The 26,111-nt window shown below is 43.3% G+C and overlaps 1 protein-coding gene across 1 annotated transcript; it reads right to left on the reverse strand.

Annotated features, from left to right (window-relative positions):
- Nucleotides 1-24,190: 24,190 nt before the first annotated feature.
- On the reverse strand, nucleotides 24,191-25,282 carry LOC309545142 (E3 ubiquitin-protein ligase RNF5-like). Its single transcript, XM_082244277.1, has one exon. It carries the CDS (start codon nucleotides 25,198-25,200, stop codon nucleotides 24,700-24,702), a length of 501 nt encoding a protein of 166 aa, XP_082100403.1. The 5' UTR covers nucleotides 25,201-25,282; the 3' UTR covers nucleotides 24,191-24,699.
- Between the last annotated feature and the right edge of the window lie 829 nt (nucleotides 25,283-26,111).

The raw sequence follows: 26,111 nt of genomic DNA on the forward strand, positions 1-26,111 counted from the left end.
GAAGTGGTACCCTCCAAAGCACTTAGAACCCTACTCAACATTTTATTATTCTATGCTTGCAAAGCTATTCTTTTAAAGTGGAAAAAGCCAGATGCTCCCACCTAGTCATACTGGAAGGACCTGGTAAACTCCATGGTCCCATTCTACAGGGCCGCTTACATTTTAGTAAGTTTAGTAAAGTATGGCAGGCCTGGTTGGACACATCTTCCACTACTGGTTGAGGATAAAACTATATTTGGGACAAAGTAATCGACAATAGACACCTTTTGGGAGACTGGTAAATGTCGGGCTTTGGTGGAATGTCCAACTTGTGGAATAACCACATTTTCTCCCCCTCTGTGTACTGTGTATGCAAGTGATCTAGAACTCTCACATTTACGATAATATGCCACTATCTCTCTTTTTGTTTATAAATACCAGTGATTTACAGTGATATTAGATATCCTGAAAATTATTGGTGCACTTATTATTCTGTCATAGCTACTGGCTAAGTTGTTGGGGTTGAGTTGGTAAATAGGGGGTGAGGGGGAAGGAGATGCAAGGTAGTGGGTTTCAGTAGATAGTTGGTTGCTGTTAGGTAGGAAACAAAAGTTATACTTTTTTTGTAACTTTGTTTTGACCTTAAAAAGAATTAAAAAAAAAAAAGAGCCATCAACTGCATAAATTATCAGCCAGTGACTCTGAAAGTTAAAAAAAATTATATATCGCCAGTAGGGGGCATTATGCTGGAAAATATTTTTATACATTTATAAACAGATTACAGACTGGAACAGGTATCAATAAGACACACAGATCTAATTGAATATAAAGAAACTGTAATGTCTGTATCTAAGTGTAAAGGAACCACAACACCACAATGTGCTTGTGTGCTTCTATCAGAATACCGCTTTCTTCCATCTTGAACATAGATATCAGATATTCTAGCCACCCCCATACAAAAGTAGCCGAAAATAGCTTGTATAAGAACATTTATTGAACAGACTCACACACAATATATACCACACACAGGTCAAGGGGCCTGATTACATTATCATATGCAGATGAAATTGTATACAGTAACATAATAAACCTCAGCTGTTTACCTACCCATCTGGACAGAAACAATAGGTGTGTTAATTAACAATTAACAATGGGACAGACATGATTAGCAGAAAACACATACCTCAATACACAGACAATAGCAGGAGACAACCAGTAACAGACTGTCCATCTCTTACATTGAAGAACATAGCACAGAGGCCAATGTGACCAGCTCTTTCAATGAACATGTTCAGAATGGAACAGACCAGAAGTAGTCTTCATATATTTCTTGATAGATATTCTTGGTAAATATTACTGTCCCATTTAAAGTAATCCAAACCATATTCTAAGTGTCCATTAAGTAGTTGTACATCATTTCCTTGGTCACCCTGTGCCCCTAATAGACACAGAATGACTTACACATAAGAGGGACCTGGGGAGCTGAGAGAGGGATTTCTCAACCTCTCTAAGGTAAGCTGGGTTCCACGGGCCCCCCAAACAAAGTGATTCCCGTCACACTGAGCAAAAGTGAATATGAATCAATCTGACTAGTTGCTGCTAGTACCAGCCAACTTTAAATCCAATTTATTTGCCTCACTTTTTATATAGTAGCCCAGTTTTGAAGCAGTACCATAAGAAGTATGAGTAAAGGTTAAACAGGCGTCTCTATTAAGAGCAAGCATCTTGTGTGATTAAAACCTCTGTAACAGGACTTCTAATTAAACACACATGTAAATGGATGATTGAAATTGCTGGTTTGTGGTGATAGCTGGCAGATACGTGAATTATTTAGCCATTGCAGGGAATAAAGGCTGGGTTTGTGAAATTAGCTCATTAATCCAAACATTGAAAGAGATGTCAAAACCTTACCCTGAAGCTATTAGAAACATGCGATCACAGTGTCCTTGAAAGTCTCTTATGGATAGATGTGTAGGGGTGTGATTAACCCAACAGGCCAGAGAAATGTGTCATATTAATGTGTTACTCAGATGTCGGTTTTGTCCCTGGGCACTGCAGTGAAGTCAGCTGATAAACCACAGTCACAATACAACCTGACACATCACATTGAAGCCATGCTGTCAGAATTTACATAGGGAGGAAGGCAAATATGATCTAAAATTCTAAATACTTCATGCAGAGAGTGGATCTTAAATAAGTGCTCTGATAGATGAGCATTACAAGACATCCCAATACATACAGCACACTATTAAAATGTTCTAGTTATTTTTATATGTTGTGGGATTTGAGCGGTCTCTTATTATTCAATTAAACTGCCTCTATGATTAATGATTTTAAACCATATTTTCTTAGCATGAAAAAAAAGTGCATTTCTTTTTTAACACTTTTAAAAATATACAGATTTTCTTTGGTTAATCAGTGTAAATATTAAGAGTATGTGTTACAAATGTGCAATGTCAAAGTAAGTTTCAACAAGAGCAGTAAGTCCCAAAAGAGTCAAAGCCACTCTTTGCCAAGAAACAGCCCTAGAGATGCTTTGATGATGTCCTGGATTGCCCTCAGCACTTTTTTTTTCTGTACGCAAGCTGAAACTCCATGGAATATGACTGCTGGTACACATAATTCATTGTAACACCCACGGGATAAAATATGAGACATGCACAGCAATGCCCTACAGTAGTGATGTCGCGAACCTAAAATTCGCCGTTTGCGAACGGCGAACGCGAACATCGGCAAATGTTCGCGAACCGGCGAACCGGGCGAACCGCCATAGACTTCAATAGGCAGGCGAATTTTAAAACACACAGGGACTCTTTCTGGCCACAATAGTGATGGAAAAGTTGTTTCAAGGGGACTAACACCTGGACTGTGGCATGCCGGAGAGGGATCACGCAAAAAAAAAGTTCTTAAAAATTATAATTTTTTGATAGAGAGCCAATTATTGGAAAAATTAAAAAAAAATAAAAATAAAAAATTTCTTTGGATTTAGCATCTGGGGGGGTCTAAAAAGTGTACCTGTGAAGTTTCAGCTCTGTAGCATGTCCAGAACCCCTAAAAAACAGCATTTGTCTTATATTTTCAGGAATATGGCTTCTCTGCGGCTGGCTTTTTCTCTTGCAGGCATTTATCGGGCATTTTTTTAGGCAGGCATGTCATTTTTTGTATTTAGTGTCTGGGGGGTCTAAAAAGTGTACCTGTCAATTTTCAGCTCTGTAGCATGTCCAGAACCCCTAAAAAACAGCATTTTTCTTATATTTTCAGGAATATGGCTTCTCTGCGGCTGGCTTTTTCTCTTGCAGGCATTTAGCGGGCATTTTTTTAGGCAGGCATGTCATTTTTTGTATTTAGTGTCTGGGGGGTCTAAAAAGTGTACCTGTCAAGTTTCAGCTCTGTAGCATGTCCAGAACCCCTAAAAAACAGCATTTTTCTTATATTTTCAGGAATATGGCTTCTCTGCGGCTGGCTTTTTCTCTTGCAGGCATTTAGCGGGCATTTTTTTAGGCAGGCATGTCATTTTTTGTATTTAGTGTCTGGGGGGTCTAAAAAGTGTACCTGTCAATTTTCAGCTCTGTAGCATGTCCAGAACCCCTAAAAAACAGCATTTTTCTTATATTTTCAGGAATACGGCTTCTCTGCGGCTGGCTTTTACTCTTGCAGGCATTTAGCGGGCATTTTTTTAGGCAGGCATGTCATTTTTTGTATTTAGTGTCTGGGGGGTCTAAAAAGTGTACCTGTCAAGTTTCAGCTCTGTAGCATGTCCAGAACCCCTAAAAAACAGCATTTTTATTATATTTTCAGTAATACGGCTTCTCTGCGGCTGGCTTTTTCTCTTGCAGGCATTTATCGGGCATTTTTTTAGGCAGGCATGTCATTTTTTGTATTTAGTGTCTGGGGGGTCTAAAAAGTGTACCTGTCAATTTTCAGCTCTGTAGCATGTCCAGAACCCCTAAAAAACAGCATTTTTCTTATATTTTCAGGAATACGGCTTCTCTGCGGCTGGCTTTTTCTCTTGCAGGCATTTAGCGGGCATTTTTTTAGGCAGGCATGTCATTTTTTGTATTTAGTGTCTGGGGGGTCTAAAAAGTGTACCTGTCAAGTTTCAGCTCTGTAGCATGTCCAGAACCCCTAAAAAACAGCATTTTTATTATATTTTCAGTAATACGGCTTCTCTGCGGCTGGCTTTTTCTCTTGCAGGCATTTATCGGGCATTTTTTTAGGCAGGCATGTCATTTTTTGTATTTAGTGTCTGGGGGGTCTAAAAAGTGTACCTGTCAAGTTTCAGCTCTGTAGTATGTCCACAACCCAAAAAAAACAGCATTTTTCTTATGATTTTTAGTAGAAAACTAATGCAGTGTCTTTCCAGCTGTCTTTTTTTCTTTCTGGCAAGCTGAAATATGATATGCCAAGGCAAACATGCCTATCAGTTGAGCTATGACACAGACAACACTGCACACATGGGGAAATATGTAAAACAAAAAACAGGAAAAGGAAATTAGGTGACGGTCACAAAACATGATATTGTGATTGGCCAAATAAAAAGTCACCTCGCGATGAGGTCGCGCCAAAGTCGCGCTAAGTCGCGCCAAAGTCGCACTGGAAGCGACGCTACTTTAGTGGTAGCGGCAGTGTAAACCAGCACTAAAACATCCAGTGTGTGAATACGATCAGGTATGATGTTTTATCGGTCAAGTAGTGTAAGGGTTACGCCCGTCGCCCGCTTCACAGTGACAGACCAAACTCTGACAGACCAAACTCCCCGTTTAACAGTCAGTCAGTCCATTTGCACAACCGCAAACTCCCAATTTGCACAAGGTTGGATACCAAGCTAGCCATGTCCCGTTCCTTGTCCTCACTGACATCATTGAAGGTCTCTTCCTCCACCCAGCCACATACAACACCAAGGGTCCCCGAAAGGTGAGAACAAGCCCCCTGGGACGCCTGCTGTGGCTGGTATTCCACCTCCTCAAAGCCACCTTCCTCCTCTGACTTCTCTTCTTCAGACTCCTCTCTCTGCGTTGCCACAGGTCCAGCAATTGACAACGACAAGGCTGCTTCTGGTGGTGATGAGGACCACAACTCTTCCTCTTCATGCTCATCTACAGCCTGATCCAGTACTCTTCGCAGGGCACGCTCCAGAAAAAACGCATATGGGATGAGGTCGATGATGTTGCCTTGGGTTCGACTGACCACCAGGGTTGTCATCTCCGCAAAAGGACGCATGAGCCTACAGCCATTGTTCATGAGCATTCAGTAACGCGGCCAAAAAATACCCAGCTCCGCAGAAAGAATGAAAGAAAATGAATGTTTTTTTTTTATGAAAAATTATCCTGCGGATCGCTTTTGGTCTGTACACAATGAAGCAACGACCTTATCATCTGGGGTGTGCCAACACAATCCTAGAGGTGATCGCTTCATTGTGATACGCAAGCCCCTTCACCACGACAAGGTAACGATCACGAAGGGGAATTGACACATGTATGTGCCTTTTTTTTTGTTTTTTGTTTTTTTGCATCCACAGTGTAGCACCAGAGGCCAGAAAAATTAGGCATGTACACATGCATGAAAAAGTAGGTATTGTTGCAGCCGCTGCTGTAGCAGCGGCCTGAAAAATTGAGGTTTTAAGGCAGAAAGTGCACTAAAACATTGCGGCTTGAACCGTAGTTGGTGGCGGAGACGTCACGTAAGTCATCCGGCATGCAGAGAATGATTATATACAGCAGCGTGTGGACCATTTTTAGGCCAAGGCATCTCAGTCATCACCAGGCCTTTTTTAGTCAAATGCATCCCCCACTGTCAGTCCCTTCGGGATCCATGCCTCATTCATCTTAATAAACGTGAGGTAATCAAGACTTTTTTGACCTAGGCGACTTCTCTTCTCAGTGACAATACCTCCTGCTGCGCTGAAGGTCCTTTCTGACAGCACACTTGAAGCAGGGCAGGCCAGAAGTTCAATGGCAAACTGGGATAGCTCAGGCCACAGGTCAAGCCTGCAAACCCAGTAGTCAAGGGGTTCATCGCTCTTCAGAGTGTCGATATCTGCAGTTAAGGCAAGGTAGTCTGCTACCTGTCGGTCGAGTCGTTCTCTGAGGGTGGACCCCGAAGGGCTGTGGCGATGCATAGGACTAAAAAAGCTCCGCATGTCCTCCATCAACAAGACGTCTGTAAAGCGTCCTGTCCTTGCCGGCGTGGTTGTGGTGGTAGGAGGAGGATTACTTTCACCTCTTCCCCTGTTGGATTCCCGTTGTGCTGTGACATCACCCTTATACGCTGTGTAAAGCATAGTTTTTAACTTATTTTGTAGCTGCTGCATCCTTTGCGACTGCCGGTAATTGGGTAACATATCACAGACTTTCTGCTTATACCGGGGGTCTAGTAGCGTGGCCACCCAGTACAGGTCGTTCTCCTTCAGCCTTTTTATACGAGGGTCTCTCAACAGGCATGACAGCATGAAAGACCCCATTTGCACAAGGTTGGATGCCGAGCTACTCATGTCCAATTCCTCGTCCTCACTGATGTCATTGAAGGTGTGTTCTTCCCCCCAGCCACGTACAACACCACGGGTACCAGATAGGTGACAACGAGCACCCTGGGATGCCTGCTGTGGTTGGTGTTCCTCCTCCTCAAAGCCACATTCCTCCTCTGACTCCTCTTCCTCACACTCCTCTTCCAGTGTTGCCGCAGGTCCAGCAATCGATGGTAAGGCTGTTTCTGGTGGTGGTGATGGTGACCACAACTCTTCCTCTTCCTCTTCACGCTCATCTACGGCCTGATCCAGCACTCTTCGCAGGGCACGCTCCAGGAAAAAAACATATGGGATGATGTCGCTGATGGTGCCTTCAGTGCGACTCACTAGGTTTGTCACCTCCTCAAAAGGACGCATGAGCCTACAGGCATTGCGCATGAGCGTCCAGTAGCGTGGCAAAAAAATACCCAGCTCCGCAGAGGCTGTCCTAGCACCCCGGTCATACAAATACTCGTTGACCGCTTTTTCTTGTTGGAGCAGGCGGTCGAACATTAGCAGTGTTGAATTCCAACGTGTCGGGCTGTCGCAAATCAAGCGCCTCACTGGCATGTTGTTTCGCCGCTGAATATCTGCAAAGTGCGCCATGGCCGTGTAGGAATGCCTGAAATGGCCACACACCTTCCTGGCCTGCTTGAGGACGTCCTGTAAGCCTGGGTACTTCTGCACAAAACGTTGCACAATCAGATTCAACACATGTGCCATGCACGGCACATGTGTCAACTTGCCCAAATTCAATGCCGCCAACAAATTGCTCCCGTTGTCACACACCACTTTGCCGATCTCCAGTTGGTGCGGGGTCAGCCACTGATCCACCTGTGCATTCAGGGCGGACAGTAGTGCTGGTCCGGTGTGACTCTCTGCTTTCAGGCAAGTCAACCCCAAGACAGCGTGACACTGTCGTATCCGGCATGTGGAATAGCCCCTGGGGAGCTGGGGGGGTGCAGTTGGTGTGGAGCAAGACGCAACAGCAGAAGAGGACTCAGCCGAGGAGGTTAGCAAAGAGGATGGAGTAGGAGGAGTAGAGGAGGTGGCAGCAGGCCTGCCTGCAAGTCGTGGCGGTGTCACCAACTCCTCTGCAGCAGAGCCACGCATTCCATGCTTGGCAGCCGCCAGCAGGTTTACCCAATGCGCAGTGTACGTTATATACCTGCCCTGACCGTGCTTTGCAGACCAGCTATCAGTGGTCAGATGGACCCTTGCCCCAACACTGTGTGCCAGACGTGACATGATTTCCTTTTCCACAATAGAGTACAGGTTGGGGATTGCCTTTTGTGAAAAATAATTTCGGCCGGGTACCTTCCACTGCGGTGTCCCAATAGCGACAAATTTTTTGAAGGCCTCAGACTCCACCAGCTTGTATGGTAAAAGCTGGCGGGCTAAGAGTTCCGACAAGCCAGCTGTCAGACGCCGGGCAAGGGGGTGACTCTGCGAGATTGGCTTTTTACGCTCAAACATTTCCTTCACAGACACCTGACTGTGGGCAGGTGACGAGCAGGAACTGCTGAAGGTGAGAGGCGGAGGGGCGGGTTGTTGATAGGGGGCATGGAGGACAGCAGTGGTTGACGTGGCTGAAGATGCTGGACCAGGAGGAGGATGGTGGCTTTCAGTTTGTGTGCTGCTTTTACTCATGTGTTGATCCCATAGGCGTTTGTGATGTGAGATCATGTGCCTTCGCAAAGCAGTTGTACCTAGGTGGGTGTTGGACTTCCCACGACTCAGTTTCTTTTGGCACAGGTTACAAATGGCATCGCTGATATCAGAGGCAGACACACAAAAAAAATGCCACACTGCTGAGCTTTGCAAGGACGGCATTCTGGTGGTGGCAACAGCTTGCGTTGATTGGCGTGCTGTCTGGCTGACCCCGGGTGCCGAATCTACATGCTGTCTGACTGCGCCACTAGCTCCTTGCGATGACCTCCTCCCCCTGCTTCCAACTCGTCTCCTCCTCCTCCTCTCTGTCTCCCCATCTGAACTTTCCCCCTCTTCTTCTGCTCTTCGAGCAGGCACCCAGGTGACATCCACAGACACATCGTCATCATCAGCCGCTTCACTTGACAACTCAGCAAAGGCAGCAGCAGCAGGTACAACATCATCATCATCACAATGTACGTCCATGTGTATAATGCTGCCTGACTGAGACATATCCCCGTTATCTACATCCTCTGGCACTAATAGTTGCGCATCACTTATTTCTTCAAACTGATGTGAAAATAACTCCTCTGACGGATCAAGTGAAGCGGCTGTGGTGCTAGTGTTGGTGGTGGTGCCGGCGGGCTGGCGAGTGGTAAATTGAGAGGTGCCCGAAGCTGAGCTGGAGGAGGATGGTGCATTAAGGTTCCGAGCGGAAGCTGTAGACGATTGGGTGTCCTGTGTAAGCCAGTCAACTATGGCCTCAGAATTTTTTGAGTTCAGGGTCTGTGGTGGCCTCTGAACACTGGGCATTATTCTAGGGCCTAAGGAAATCACAGCACCACGACCACGACGGCCCTTGCGGGGTGGCCTGCCTCTGCCTGTCATTTTTTTTTTAATGTGTTGTTACTGTTGTACTATGAGTGCAAGCTGCTGTGCCACCTTATATATCAGTGGTGGGTGGGCAGTGGCACAGTACACTCTCTGTGGACCTGACAGCAGTCACTGGCACCCAGGCAACTGCAATTTAAAAAATATATATATTTTTTTTTACTTTGCAAGCTGCTGTGCCACCTTATATATCAGTGGTGGGTGGGCAGTGGCACAGTACACTCTCTGTGGACCTGACAGCAGTCACTGGCACCCAGACAACTGCAATTTAAAAAATATATATATATTTTTTTACTTTGCAAGCTGCTGTGCCACCTTATATATCAGTGGTGGGTGTGCAGTGGCACAGTACACTCTCTGTGGACCTGACAGCAGTCACTGGCACCCAGGCAACTGCAATTTAAAAAAATATATATATTTTTTTTACTTTGCAAGCTGCTGTGCCACCTTATATATCAGTGGTGGGTGGGCAGTGGCACAGTACACTCTCTGTGGACCTGACAGCAGTCACTGGCACCCAGGCAACTGCAATTTAAAAAAATATATTTTTTTTTTTTACTTTGCAAGCTGCTGTGCCACCTTATATATCAGTGGTGGGTGGGCACACAGTGGCACTGCAGTGGGCACAGTACACTCTGTGGACCTAACAGTCACTGGCAGCCCAGGCAACTGCAATAATAAAAAATATTTTTTTTTTCAATTTATTGCAACAAGATGCTGTGCCAACGTATATATATCAGTGGTGGGCAGTGCACTGCAGTGGGTACAGTGCACTCTGTGGACCTGACACAGCACTCACTGCAATTATGACAGAGGAAAAAAAAATATTTTTTAAAATGCCAGGTACTGTGCCTGTGCCACCCGAAATGAGTGTGGTGTGCACACAGTACAGTCTGTGGTAGGTCTGTGGCCTCTCACACACAGCGGGCAGGCAACTGCAGTGTACAATAGATATATATAGATATATATATAAAGAAAAAAATCTATTACCTTACCAGCCCTTAAAAGGGCTTTTGGGGACACTATATATATATATATATATATATATATGTATATATATATAAATAAAAAAATCCTCAATTACCAGCCCTTAAAAGGGCTTTTGGGGACACTAGATAGATATAGATATATATATATATGAAAGAACAACTCAATTACCAGCCCTTAAAAGGGCTTTTGGGGACGCTAGGTATATATATATATATATATATATATATATAAAAAAAAAAACACAAATACCAGCCCTTAGAAGGGCTTTTTGGGGTGCTGATATTACAGCAGTAGTGGACCAAGAACACTGCAAGACCAGGAACACTGACTAACTGTCCCTAGCTTAACAGCAGCAGCAGCAGCAGCAGCAGCAGCTCTCCCTGCTCTCACTAACACACTGCTTCAGAATGATCTAAGATGGATGCTGCCCTTGCTTATTTATAGGAGGTGGGAGGGTGTGGGAGGGAGGTACGCTGATTGGCTGGAAATGTGTCTGCTGACTGTAAAGTTCAGGGTCAAAGTTTGCCTCAATGATGTCTTATGGGGGGCAGACCGAACATCGCATATGTTCGACGGCAGCGGCGAACGCGAACATGCTAAGTTCGCCGGGAACTGTTCGCCGGCGAACAGTTCTATACATCTCTACCCTACAGCCTTAACATAGTTTTTCTTTATCTTGGGTTTGGGTTATGGCGGTGTAAACAGGTGACAAGGCCCATTTGCATTTGGTAACGCTGTTCTGTATGACAGGGCTTCTCTATCACTGGAGAAAAACACATCAGTATATTTGGTGATGTCAGACTCCAAAGAAGGAGCGTGGGAATATACTAGGTTCTAGGGGATCTAAGAGAACAGGAAGTCAGAGCATGTTCCTGGGAGTGCATTTGTTGTATGTCAAGCTGTTGGAAGTACAGCACTCACATCGAGAATGCAGAGCAAGACCAGCAGAGTAAACAATCTACTTGTAAAACAATCCATTCAGTTTAAAATAGAGATGAAATTTAATTTTTTTTCGTATAGATATTAAAAAAAAAATACTATAAATATCCTTTTCCTTTCTTTATAAGTGATCACATTCCCTCTGTTCTCAGCTGCATAAGAACTGGGGGGAGGAGAAGCTGCAGTACACTAAGCTTCCCAGTGAATGGCTGTGCAGAGGGGGTATGTCAGGAGAAGTCTAATCATTGGAGGAGAGCAGGCTGAGTTTACAGCACGTTGTGTTCTTCTGCTCAGTGTGGTTAATTTTATTTAGGAAAGTGGAGGGATTGGCAGGAATACCAGGGATTTCACACAAAGGTATAGACATGTGCAGAACTAAAAGATGTGTTTAGTTTAGTTTTGATTTGTTAGTTACATTAGTTAAATTAGTTAAATCCTTCTGATCCATTTTCGGAAATTGTTTCCTTTACTCGTATTCAAATCGATTCGAATTTTCCTAATTTGAATTCGAAGGTTTTCGAATTCGAAAAGTTTCAGACTTTGAAAAGTTTCAGATTTGTTTTCCAATTTCCAAATCCAATAAAATAAAAAAGAAGATAATGGAATAGAATAGAAAAAAATAGAATAGAATAGAAAAGAATATAACAGAAAATAAAATAGTAGGATATAACAGAGTAAAACAGAACAAAATAGAATAGAAAATAAAAGAACAGAATAGAATAAAAAAAAAACATAAAATAGAAAGACTATAACCATCTTCTGAAATTCAAATAGAAAAGAATATAATACAAAAGAATAGAATTAAAAAAACAATAGAATAGTATAGAATAGAATAGAATAGAATAGAAAGAATATAACCATTTCCCAAAATGTAAATAGAATCAATTTGAATTTGAATAGAATGGAAAAGATTAGAATAGAATAGAAAATAACAGAATAGTATAGAAAAAAACAACATAGTAGAAAAGAATATAAAGAATATAACCATCTTCATATTTGAATCTATTCTTTTTCATTCTATTCAAATTTGAATTTAATATTTTTGAATTTTGAAAAATGATTATATTTTTTCTATTCTATTCTATTCGATTATATTCTATTTTTTTATTCTATTCTTTTTCTGTTTGTTTATTCTTTTCTATTCTATTCGTTTCTATTCAAATTTTACTTTATTATATTTAAAATTAAATTTTTGGAAGATGGTTATATTCATTCTATTCTATTCAATTCTAGTCTGTTGTTTTTGTTTTTTTCTATACTATTCTGTTATTTTCTATTCTATTCTATTCTATTCTAATCTATTCTTTTCTATTGTATTCTAATTTGAATTGATTCTATTTGAGTTTTGGGAAATGGTTATAATATTTTTAATCTATTTTCTATTCTATTCTATTGTTTTTTTAATTCTATTATATTCTATCCTATTACAGTCTATTCTATTCCTTTTTTTTCTTACATTTACCATAGGCATAACAAAATATATAATAGAATAGAAAAGTATATAACAGAAAATAAAAGAGTAGAATATAATAAAGTAAAACAGAACAAAATAGAATAGAAAATAAAAGAACAGAATAGAATAGAAATCCTATCCTCATATTGATTAGTGGTTTCAAATAATAATAACTGCTGCAGTAGGGAACAGACACAAAAGATACACTCAGCATCTTTCCAAATAACGGTTTTGTTTATTCGGTGCAATTGAAGTTTTTTCTACACATGCTTACGTAGGTATCTGTAATGTTCTGGTACCTCTGGTACCCTTATTTCCACATTTCTCTCTTAATATTGCGTCCCATCTTGCTATCCAAATGGAACGCATACACCTTTAAGGGCAATGACGTCATCGCCGGGCGCCGCTATGAGCGGCTATTTCAATCGCAGGCTTTCTCTCACTCATTGCTCGTTCAAACCGCATGTTGCCTTGTCTTGTCCAATGCTGCCAGAGCTTCAAGCTATTCCCCTTGCCTGAACAAGACCGGAACCTCGCTACCGATCCAGTATCTCGCTACCGGATCACTCCATTACTCTTGGACCTTGCTACTACTAACCCATCTAGTGATAAGTACCCCGCAGGGGATTCCTTCCTCAACCTAACTTTCACTATCTACTACTGCATACTAAAGGGACTATTACTATCTAAGCTATTTCTATCATCTGCATAGATTGCTAGCTCTTGGGACTACCATCACCTATCATTGCACTAGGTTACTCTCTCTTGCATACTTCATCTGCTGTCCCCTACCACCTGTTACTATACATGATTGCTAAAACCTATCTGCATACTATCATCACCTACCACTCTCCTGAATACTACTACTAAGTGCTCACCATTCTATTGCCTGTCTCTCACCTCTATTCTATCATATACATTCTATCACTCCAGGAACATCATATTGAGTGTATGTATATTTGCATAACAGGCTGTACACAGTGATGAAGTCCTGAGAGTTGGATATGTTGTTCAACACATTCTCTACATGACTACTGAGTGTAATAATTCTGCAGCTGCAAATCCATTCACTAACAAAAAACGCATGAGCGTTACAGTATCACATTAATATTACAATTGTACTTTTATGGTAACAAGTGGCGTAACACAGGCAGGCTAAAATATTATCAGGGCTCAAATTAATGCAACGTGTAATCAAAACATTATTAATGTCATGTGCACTATGAGTGCAGTGTGCAATACATAGGCAGAGCATACAAAATAAAATACAATTTTATACAGAATTTACAAATTTCCTTTACAACTTATCACTGAGGGCCATGCAATTGTATGCTCTGCTATGCTGGACTCCAGAGCTGGGGGGAACTTTATGGACATAGAATTCAACCAAAGCAATAAAACTTAAATGAGAAATAAACCAGCCCCTATTGATATGGAGATGGTTGATGGTTCACCTTTCTCTTCAGGTCCTGTTATCCATGAAATGGTTCCTCTTATATTTCATTTTGAAGCTGACCATTGTGAAACTATCAGCTTTCAGCTAATAATGTCACCCAGATTTCCTGTCATCCTGAGGATTCCTTGTTTTTTTTACCCATAATCCCTCCACTGACTGGGGACTGGGGGACTGCAAGAAAAATTGTAAAGAACCTCGTCAAAAAGTTCCTGACTAATCAAGGAATCACAAGTTGATGTGGTAACTACCTAGTCATATGACAACCTGACATCACAATGCCAAGACTTCCAAGACATCTGTGATAAAAAGAATGCTAATCAGTTACCGCCTCATCACCTGTACGATTGTCCCACTGAACTGCTCCCAGGGGCAGAAAAGCCTTTCCAATCTGCCAGAACCTGCATTAAAGATGCTCAGGGAGTGGTTTAATGAGAATTTAAAGAAGGATCTTATAAGACACTCAATGTCTCCTGAAGGCAGCCCTATTTTTGATTGAAAAAAAGACTCCACCCTGCATCGGTGGGTCGATTACAGGGATTTAAATAATCCCTACATCTCTGAAATGTTGGAAAGACTCTGTTCAGCCTAAGTCTTTAGATTTACGGGGACATATACCCTGGTCCGCACTTGTCTTGGAGACTAATGAAAAACTCCCTTTCGATCCAGATATAGGCATTTAGAGTCTTTGGTTATGTCTTTTGGTCTTTGCAACTGTAGCACCCTACAGGTAGTTGCTAGATAAATGTATAGTGGGCCTTGTCTGCCTAACAGCAGGGCCATGATTTATTTTTGGTAGGGTGTCATGGCTTCCAGGTCTGTCTGCTGAGGGGGGAGTCTCCCCACTGGCTCTGTGAGAGGCTTCTCATAGGGCAGTGGAGGAAAACCAATCAGGGATACATTCAGGCTTGTAACTACCCCAGAAGGCAGATTCTGCCGCAAAGGATTCTGGGAGTGGGTACAAGTTTGAGGGAGGGCATGACTCATGGTCTTTGGCGGGAAGCAGAGTCCCAGGAGGGAGAGGACGGCTGTCTCTCCTCCTGTCAGAGGAAGCGGATGTCTCGGGTGCTGCCTGAGAATCCAGAGAGTGCTGAGTTGAGCTGAGGGGGATCCGGTGTGCCGAGAACCAGCGGAGAGCGAGAGGGGTCCAGTCTTAGGAAAGCCTACACAGGTCGTGAGTACTGAGGATTTCCCCTGGGGGGTCGGCCTAGAGTCAGTGGGGACCACTCCGGAGAAGGTTCTAGGATCCAGGAGTCAGCTAGCTATAAAGGGGGTACCTAGGTTGAGGACCCTGAAGTGGTTAAAGGGGCGCCTGCAATTTGGGCCCTGAAGAGTTAATGCACAGTTTGAGTGCTTCAGTTGAGAGTTGCAGCAATACAGGAATACACAGCGAGCTACCTCAAGCCAGGACAAGGCTGGAGAGAGTAGTCAGTGACTTTGCAGTGCAAGCAGTGTCAGATGTTCAATGTTTCACAGTCCTGGATCTTCTGGACTTAAGTCGGAGTTCCAGCACAGCTTTCAGAGATACAATGTGTCCAAAGTGTCAGTAAGCGATGGCTAGCGTCGGCTGGTGTCAAGACAGCGCTAACGGGCATTTTTGCTATAAAAGTCCCAGAATTGTACATAGTCGAGCCAAAGGAGTATCCCACTCATTCCCTTCTCCCATCCCCTAAAACTACAATAAAACAGTCAATGTGTCAGTTCTCACACCCGGGGCCGCAGCTCACATGGGCTGAAGCGGTAACCGGTAACCATGGTAGACCCACCACAGGCCTGGAAACATTGCTACACAACCCTCCCAAATCTTTTCAACACTTTATCAGTGATGTTTTGTGACATCTGTTGGACCAGTTTGTGATTGCATATCTAGATGATATTCTTATATTGTGGGATTGGCCAACTTTTACAAGAGGATTTCACATAAGGAACTTTTCCAAGGTAATTGCACAAATTACGCATCTGACGAAGAAAGTGATGCCCTTTTGTATCACCTGAGGAACAGGCTACCTCTTCTGCACCAATAGTAGTAGATCCTAACCCTGAACTATTTTTTTTCATGGAAGTTGATGTTTCAGATTCTGCTATCTATTCTCCAAGGAGTTGCTGGCAATTAGGAAGCGAAGAAGCATTTTCTGAGTGAAGGCATCTGTTGGAAGGGGCTAAACATCCAGTAACTGTTCTCACTAATTATAAAAATGATGTATTCATTCATTCTACCAACAGATCATCTTCTAGGCAAGAATGTTGGACCCTATTCTTTTATAGGTTAGGTTTTGTTTTTTCATATCTACCTGGGTCAGGGAATGGTAAGTCAGATGCCTTATCAAGGATGTTGTCTGGGTCTCTCCAGGAAAGCAACTTTGAATGTAGAATCCTACATCAAAAGAGTCTCCTCAAAGAGGGGTATGTTACTGACCCACTTCTCAGTCATCCTCCTAAGGACAGTAACCTCATGTACAAGAACAGCTTTTGGACTCAAGCGTATTGTCTCTATGTACCTGAATCAGTTTGGGTAAAAACCCTTAAGTTGGTGCATGACTCTAAACTTGCTAGCAGAACTCATGTAGTAGAGAACCCATTTAAAGTAGTCAAGGTGGTACCACCCTCCAGTGAAAATTGAAAAATACCTCCCCACTTACTCTGCTTCATGTTTTCATGACCAGGGCGATATGAAGCCTATATGGTGGAACGTGCCCAAAGGTCAAACATTTATGGATATGGTTCTATAACATGGTCAATATGGTCTTTCATTTGAACTTACGTAAAGATCCCTTAGAGGCACTATTACACAAACCTATAACTGGCATACGAGAGAGGGAGCATGCACTAGTGACTCATGTCTTTAAGGCCACGAAACAGACGATCACAAAGTCTTGGAAATCGCCAACCCTTTCTTTCAATGAGGTGAGAAGGCAAGTACATGGCACGTTAGTGAATGAAAAACATATGGTGATTCTCACTACTACGCATGTTAAATTCCTGCAAATCTAGAAACCTTGGTTGGCTCATTTCCCAAAATTCGACCACCCACCCGCTTTTTAAACCTATAAGTCATGGTGATAAGTAAGCCATATTTGTAATGGGTCCCCCTGAGTATATTGACTCCACCCTGCCCCCTCTTCCCTTTTTTTATCATTCCCCTTTTTCTCTCTCTTACTTCATGTGTTATTATTAGCCCTTTTTCCGGCAAACACTTCGGTCTCTCTCCGCTTTTCTAAGGGTTCACCCTCTTGTATAATTCTATGTCTCATATTAAGAAAGGTCACTTGTTTGCTGTCAGATATGACAAACTCCTTAGTGGCCTTTTCCTAAATTTACATTGGAAGCGTATGTACACTCACCGGCCACTTTATTAGGTACACCTGTTCAATTGCTTGGTAACACAAATTGATAGTCATCCATTTACATGGCAGCAACTCAATGCATTTAGGCATCTAGACGTGGTGAAGAAAACTTCAAACTGAGCATCAGAATGGGGAAGAAAAGGGATTTAATTGGCTTTGAATGTGGCATGGTTGTTGGTGCCAGATGAGCTGGTCTGAGTATTTCAAACACTGCTGATCTACTGGGATTTTCACACACAACCATATCTAGGGACTACAGAGAATGGTCCAAAAAAGAGAAAATATCCAGAGAGTGACAGTTGTGTGTATGAAAATGACAGAGGTCAGTGGAAAATGGGCAGATGATAGAAAGGCGACAGAAACTCAAATAACCACTTGTTACAACCAAGGTATGCAGAATACATCTCTGAATGCACAACACATCGAACCTTGAAGAAGATGTGCTACAGCAGCAAGAGATCAGAATGGGTGCCACTTCTGTCAGCTAAGTATGGGAAACTGAGGCTACAATTTGCACAGGATCTCAAAATTGAACAATAGAAGATTGGAAAAATGCCCCCTGGTCTGATGAGTGTCAATTTCAGATGGTAGGGTCAGAATTTGGAGTAAACAACATAAAAGCATGGATCCATCCTGCCTTGTATCAATGGTTCAGGCTGGTGGTGGTGATGTAATAGTGTGGGGAATATTTCTTGGCAAACTTTGGGCCATTAGAACCAACTGAGCATCATTTAAATGCCACGGCCTACCTGAGTATTGTTGCTGACCATGTACATCCCTTTATGACTACAGTGTACCCATCTTCTGATGACTACTTCCAGCAGGATAATGCCCCATGTCACAAAGCTCAAATCATCTCACCACTGGTTTCTTGAACATGACAATGAGTTCACTGTACTCTAATGGCTTCCACAGTCACCATATCTCAATCCCAGAGTTGTATAAAGTACTCAAAACCCATACTTGAGTAAAAGTACAAGTGCTCGATCAAAAAGTGACTTGAGTAGAAGTGGAAGTGCATGATCAAAAAGTGACTTGAATAGAAGTACTAAAATATTCAACATTTTTTGTACTTAAGTATTGCAAGTAGTTTTTTTAAAAATTTTGCTACTCAAGTACTGAAAGTAAAAGTACCAGTAGTTTTGAAAAAAAATTGCTACTCAAGTACTGAAAGTAAAAGTACAAGTACTGTGTTATGTAGCTATTAAAGAAAGAAGTCAAAAGTTTGAACATCATATTGTTTTTTATTATTTCAAATGCAGCTTTTATTTATACATACAGTAGCATTTATTTTCGTATGCGCTGATAATACACATGTTTTGAGCTTCATGAAACCTGCCATCTACTGTTCTGGCAGTGGTAATTTTTATAATTGTAACGAGTAACTATGCAGCACAAAAAAAAAAAATATCGGAGTAGAAGTATTGAAATCATTGAAAAAATGTAGTGAAGTAAAAGTAGGAGAAAAAAAATTCTACTCTAGGAAAGTACAGATACCGCCTTTCGGTACTTAAGTACAGTAGTGAAGTAGTTCTACTTAGTTACTATACATCTCTGCTCAATCCAATAGAGCACATTTGGGATGTGGTGGAACAGGAGATTTAAATCATGGATGTGCAGCCAACAAATCTGCAGTATGGATTTGAGTTTCTGTCGCTTTTCTATCATCTGCCCATTTTCCTCTGACCTCTGACATTTTCATCCACACATGACATGATAGCATTATGCTATCATGTCAATATGGACCAAAATCTCAGAGGAATGTTTCCAACATCTTGTTGAATCTATACCATGAAGAAAAAAGGCGGTTCTGAAGGCCAAAGGGGGTCCAACCCGGTACTAGGAAGGTGTACATAATAAAGTAGCTGGTGAGTGTATATCAATGTTAAATACTGCTTTGGATTCACCCAAAGCCTAACATCTTTGTTTACCAAACCCTGGATGTACACAGCTACTAAGTACCTTTTAGAACTGTAAGTCAAATCCTTTTCATCTTCTTTGGTGAGCACTGCAAAATTGATATTTTTGTACTTTGATCCTGTTATTACGTGCTGCACCTTGTTCTCTTAATACTTACTTTATTATAGAGCTTATTGATATGTGCCTTACTGAGCCCTACTGCTGCTCATTCTGTATGTTGTGTATTTCTCTTTATTCTTTAACCACTTCCCGCCCGCCCTATAGACAAATGACGGCGGGAATGTGGTTGTGTTATCCTGACCGGACGTCATATGACGGCGGCAGGATAACACAGCTCTGGGCGCCCCCCGGGGGCGCGCAGAGCGGCGATCGGTGATGCGAGGTGTCAGTCTGACACCCTGCATCTCCGATCTCGGTAAAGAGCCTCTGACGGAGGCTCTTTACCATGTGATCAGCCGTGTCCAATCACGGCTGGTCACATAGTAAATAGGAACAGCCGTTGATCGGCTTTCCTTAGCTCGTGCCTGACAGGCACGAGTAAAGGAGCGACGATCGGCGGCTCCCCTGACAGGGGGGGGGTCGGCACTGGTAATCAGATCATTGATTACCAGTGCAAACCCTCGGGGGGGGGGTGCCACTAGATCCACCAGGGATGCCCACTATGACCCCAGGGATGCCCACTATGACCCCAGGGATGCCCACTATGGCCACCAGGGATAGCAATCAGGGCTCAGGGAGCCCCCCATTGCCCTCCCCATCAGTGCTGCCCACCAGTGTCCTCCCTATCAGTGCTGCCCACAAGTGCCCATCATTGCCATCCTTTAGTGTCGCCCACCAGTGCCCATTATTGCCCACCGGTGCCGCCTATCAGTGCCCATTAGTGCCCATCAGTGCCGCCCGTCAGTGCCGATCAGTGCCGCCCATCAGTGCCCATCAGTGCCCACCAGTGCCACCTATCAGTGCCCATTGGTGCCCGTCAGTGCCACCTAGCAGTGCCCGTCAGTGCCACCTATCAGTGCCCATCAATGCCGCCTATCAGTGCCCAGCAGTGCCGCCTATCAGTGCCCACCAATGCTGCATATCAGTGCTACCCATCAGTGCCACATATCAGTGCCTATCAGTGCCGCATATCAGTGCCGCCTATCAGTGCCACCCCATCAGTGCCACCCCATCAGTGCCACCCCATCAGTGCCTCCTCATCAGTGCCTGTCAGTGCAGTCTCATCAGTGCTCATCAGTGCAGGAAAAAACGTATTTATTTACAAAATTGTATAACATAAACAAAAAAACTTTTCTTTTTTTTCAAACTTTTCGGTCTTTTTTTATTTGTTTAGCAAAAAGGAAAAAACCCAGAGGTAATCAAATACCACCAAAAGAAAGCTCTATTTGTGGGGGGAAAATGACATAAATTTGGTGTAGGTACAGTGTTGCATGACCGCACAATTGTCATTCAAAATGCAACAGCGCTAAAAGGGGAAAATTGGCCTGGGCGGGAAGGGAGGGAAGTGCCCGGTATTAAAGTGGTTAAATAAAAATATTAAGAAAGAAAACAGTGTGATTTCCCTTTTCATACAATTCTGTGCAACTCTAGTCGCATCAGAAGTTGCACTTGTGTGAACTGGGGCTAAGCGATTAAGGCTTCTCACATGGCCATTTTGCTTTGTGAAAAAACTCTATAAGACTTCTCTGCCAGCTGTAAAAAGAATGTCGTTGGTTAGTTCAGTGATGCATGTACACTTTCAAAGCTGAAGTTTTCTTGTAGCAATGAATTGATATGTCATGAGAGGTAAATTGGTGATCTCTCTGGAAGATGCCTGGTTGGGGCGCAGCAGTTATAGGCAACACATGACTGAGCTAGCAAAGAATTAGCAGGAGAGATGGAGTACAAGCACTCTGTGTTATCTGAAGCCTTGTCTGTTTAAGTAATTATTTATGTCATATAATCTTTACTCTGGCTTCCAGTTCAAAGAACAGATTTTAATACCAGCATGATTTTTTATGATAATGAATTCTTGATTGAATGACATTAATATTGGCTAAGGTGCCTGCCTCCCCCTCAATGCAATCTGCCCGCTGAAGAGAAGTATGACAAGTTTTATTTAATCTGCCACAAAACAGCACAGTGCTGGAACACACACAGCCCATCTGAACTGGGGTTGACAAAAAGTCTTTTCACACACACAAGCAAGGAGTTATCACATCTCCAATAAATCAAGGTAAAGTGTGCAATAGCTCTTTTTCTCCCACACCATAAGTATGTTGTTGAGTAATGGTCGTATTTTTTCCACCCACTAAGATTAATTACAAAGCTGGAGAAAAAACAAAAGTGTAGAGTTCTAAAAAAAAAAAAACCCCTCAACGCAGCATTAAAACCGTCAGCCTCAATGTTTGGCAGTATCAAGGTATACCTTCAAATGAAAACACCATTGGGAGGATAAAACCCATAAATAAAACTACAAAATACTAAGGTATGTGCTCTTGCTGCCATTTCTGATTGTGAGTTGTAGCAGTCCCTCAACTGATCAAAGCTTACAAATTAGCTACCTGAAGTTTAAAATTAAAGTGTTACTAAACCCAGGAGCCTGCATTCACTATATCTGGTCTCCCACAGTACACAGAACATGAACATGTAATCATTTTAGTAAATATAAACTGCTAAATACCTTTTCCCATCAGCAATAAATAGCAGTCTTGTGGCTTCAATCTGTTCCTGGTTTAAGCTTGTAGGAGGAGTTTTCATACTGCACTGAGCTGTCCTATCAGGAACTAGAACCCCTGACCCTCTGTCTGGAAAGTGCTAATTGGCTATGTGATGATCACATGCACTCTCCTAAGAAAAAAAAAAACTCTAGCAATAAACATCAAACTGAGCATGTGCAGCCTCACTACAAAAGCTCTGTCTTATCCAGACATGTTTTGGAGTCAGTGGAACAAGAGGAGGATCTGTGCATACAGGATCAAACAGCCTTTTTACATAAGGCAGCGGATTAACCCCTTAGGTTCCACAGTGAGTATAACAAGCATGCTTTACTGCATATACAGACTTATTTTACTGTTGTGGGTTAGTAACACTTTAAGTCTGGTACACACCAGCCCAGTGGGTTGAACACAAAAAAAAACTAGGAGCTCCGGTCAGAGCCACTCTACACACAGCAATCTCTCCTGCTAAGCTATTGTTTTGATATATTGTGTTCCAGCTATTAGCTGAGAGCGCAGATCAGGAGGCGGTCAGCTGCTGGTTTTCCAGCATGCATTCTGGACAGAAGCCACCCAAATGTCCAGCTCCTGTCTAGGGATAGACCGATATGTTTTTTTTCAGGGCCGATACCTCTACCAATATTTTGGTCACTCACAACGCATCGGTATCGGCCGATATGGGCCGATATTTTGTACATTTAAAGTTTTGAAAAATAAAAATAATTTTTGACACAAATCTGGTACTGAACATGTTAATTTTTGTTTAATGCTTAATGGCTGGCTTGCTGGCATCCTGTGGTGGGTGGCTGGGTGGCTGGCACCCTGTGGTGAGTGGCTGGCTGGCACCCTGTGGTGGATGGCTGGCTGTCTGGCATCCTGTGGTGGGTGACTGGCTGGCTGGCACCATGTGGTTTGTGGCTGGCTGGCTGGCACCCTGTGGTAGGTGGCTGGCTGGCACAGGGCCTGTGAATGGCTGGCTGGTACAGGGCTTGTGGGTGGCTGGTACAGTGCCTGTGGCTGGCTGGTACAGGGCCTGTGGTGGATGTCTGGCAACCTGTATGTGGGGCGCTGGCTGGCTGTCTGGCACCCTGTCTGTGGGTGGCTGGCTGTCTGGTACCCTGTGGTGGGTCGCTGGCTGTCTGGCACCCTGTGGTGGGTGGCTGTCTGGCTGGCACCCTGTGGTGGGTTTGTGGGTGGGTGGCTGGCTGGCTGGTACAGGGCCTGTGGATGGCTGGTACAGTGCGTGTGGCTGGCAGGTACATGGTCTATGGGTGGTTGGCTGGCTGGTACATGGCCTGTGGGTGGCTGGCTGGGTCGCTGGTACAGTGCCTGTAGCTGGCTGGTACAGGGCCTGTGGATGTGGGTGGCTGGCTGACACCAGGCTGCTGTGGGTGGGTGTATGACTGTGATAAACTCCCGCGAGACTAGTTCCGACTCCAGGCGAGGCTGTCCAACGCGAAGGAGGCAGCCTAAGAATGCAGAATGACATCACAAAAATTTCGGCAATATCGGCCAGTTCCAGTTCCAAAACCGATATATCAGGGAAAAGGGCATATCGGCCACCGATACATCGGTCTTTCCGATAATTGGTCTATCCCTACTCCTGTCGGCCTGGCTACCATACACATGGGTCAAATGTTGGCTGGTTTTTATTGAACCAGCTGATGTCGTTTGACATTCGGCCCATGTGTACTAGGCTTACGTTTTTAATTGTTAAGGGGTAGCAAAGCTAAAAGGAAACCTGTACTGAGAGAATATGGAGGCTGCCTTTGCTAATTGCATTGCAGCATGCAATTTGGATATTTTGCTTCACTCTGACTTTGTAATCATACTTATTCTACAGTACTAAATTCAGAAACAAACAGACAACTGATACCCTCATGGTACACACGATAAGTTTTTTTGTTCAACTCAGGGGACTGAATGAAAAAAAAAAGTACAGATTGCCGTACTAACACATGTGACGTTAGTGCGGCAATCTCCCCGCTGAGTTATTGTGTTCTGACAGGGGGGACTACCCCCTGCCAGAACACAGTGATCAGCGCTCGTGGCCATTGGCTACGAGCGCTGATCGGATTTTGATTTTCCAGCATGCTCATTCAACAGAAGCTGGTCTTGAGACTGGCTTCTGATGGATGGGGAACTGTACACATGGGCTAAAAGTCAACCGGCTTCTGCCGAACCAACTGTTTGCAGTAGATTTTTAGCACGTATGTAATAGGGTTGTCACCTCATCCCTTTAAAACCATATTAATTACTCAGGTTCTGAGGATAATTTAAGGCAGATAAGGCACTAATTGAGTTTAATTACCACCTTAATCAGCCACAGAACCTGTGTAATTAATATATGTTCAGTTTTTTTTTTTTTTTCCCATTTAATCACCATTTTATTTTTCTGCTACCCAATGCGCTTATTAGCAGCCCTAAAACCTGCTGGACCTAAACAAGCTGGACAGTCCTAGGATGGATGATCCTTTAATTAAAGAAGGTGATACTCCTGGAAGTGGAAGAAGCCGGGACGTGTCCACCATAGAGAAATGAATCATATCACGTGTCCACAGACAGTTATCCTGGATCTCCAGGATTTTTCATCTCAAACATTTACAATGTGCAAAAAACAGAAGGGGGCTACTTACAAATCTTCAAATAAAAATGTAACGGTTACAAATGTGACTCGTCACTGGAGTGGATCGTAATAAAGTGCCGTAGAAAAAGAGAAGATGGATTTGGAGTAGGGATATATGGAGTAAAAACCGCCTGAATCAAAGGGAGTGTTTACAGGGGATGGATGACGAGTGGCTCAGTGGCGTCTCTGATGGATGATGCACTGTGGATGGCTATAAGGCCTTACAGCTGGCGAGTCGGAAAGTCGCTCCCAGGCTTCACACGCTGATTAACCAAAGAAAGAAGAAGGCAGCGATGATGAGGAAGAGAGAGTCGGGTAACCCAAACATCCTTCCCTGGGGGAGGCCGGTATCTACACGTGGTGCTGACTGGAAGTCATTAGTGTTAAAGACTGTAGTAAAAAAGCCAAAAGGGAATGCTCCGATGCCAAAGGACATGTGGAAGCCAGTGTCTGTGAACCCTGGAACACCCCCTCTGTTCTCTGGTTCTGGTCTTTGTCCTTGAGGTCTTGGGGGAGTCCTCAACCTGGGGTCTTGCTGGTTGGTGTCTCCTCTGCCATATATTGGTATGACATTCTCTCGACTGATGCCCGCTTTACACACAGGACACTCCTGGCGTTCTGGTCGCGTTTCGGACCACTGATGAAGACACGGCCAGCAGTACAGATGGCCGCACACACTGACCACCGGCTCCCGGGCCGTCTCCAGGCAGATATTACATTCATAAGCCGCCCCGGGGCTGCCAGCAGCCGCCGCCATGGCAACCGAGAGACCGGAACCTAGCCGGGCACCGGGCGGAGCGTCACGGGAGACGTCAGGCAGCAGATTGGAGAATGGAGCGCCCAAACAATATATGTTCAGTTTTAAAGGTATTAGATGGCAACCTTAGTGTGTACCTAGTCGGTAATTGAAGCCTCAAATTTCACCCAGAACAAGTTTCCCACTAAAGCCCCGTACACACGAACAGATTATCGAATGATCTGTCGTCCATTTTTTTGTGGCATGCTAGTCTGATGTGGAAAGTGAAGAGGTTATTTTCATACGAATTTTCCCATACAACAGAATTCTACTTCAGAAGTGATGTAATGTGTTGGATTGCTTTGTATGTGTTCTTTCGTCTCTGAGCATGCCTAGTCTTGCTCTTAAGATTTTTTTCAGTCAAAATCTGTACTAATGAGATGAAAATCGGACGTTGTATTACGGACGATAAAAATTTTATAGCCTGCACATCAGGATTTTGTCAACCGAAAAGTCGGAGTTGGCTGTCGAAAGCACCATACTAACAATCTGAAAATTGGCAGATCGGTCGTCGGATGAATTTTCCCTACAGATTTTCTTATCGTGTGTACGGGCCTTTAGGCTGACCATAAACATTCCTTTCTTTTACAAAGGCATGAAAGATTTTCCCATCCTAAATCCAATCAAAATTGTTTCCTGACTCTGATGACTTTATTTCTGATGCATGCATATTAGCATGAAAGCTCTTCAATAAAGAGTGTTAGGGCCAAATTTAAAGAAAAGAAAAAAAACATTTTCAGTGCATCTTTTTTTCTGCACCAAAATCCTAATCAGTATTGTCCGCCTTACCTGCTGGATTACAGAGCTCTTCCTACCCATTTTGTTGTCCCTCTCTCCATGTGTGTACAATAATATCTTTCCCACAAGGGAAA

The sequence above is a fragment of the Pelophylax lessonae genome, assembly GCF_965119305.1.
Source record: "Pelophylax lessonae genome assembly, chromosome: 2".
Lineage (NCBI taxonomy): Eukaryota > Metazoa > Chordata > Amphibia > Anura > Ranidae > Pelophylax > Pelophylax lessonae.

What these genes read in the sequence shown, in the direction of transcription:
- LOC309545142 (XM_082244277.1), bottom strand. Translation starts at nt 25,200, where the DNA reads ATGGCGGCGGCTGCTGGCAGCCCCGGGGCGGCTTATGAATGTAATATC.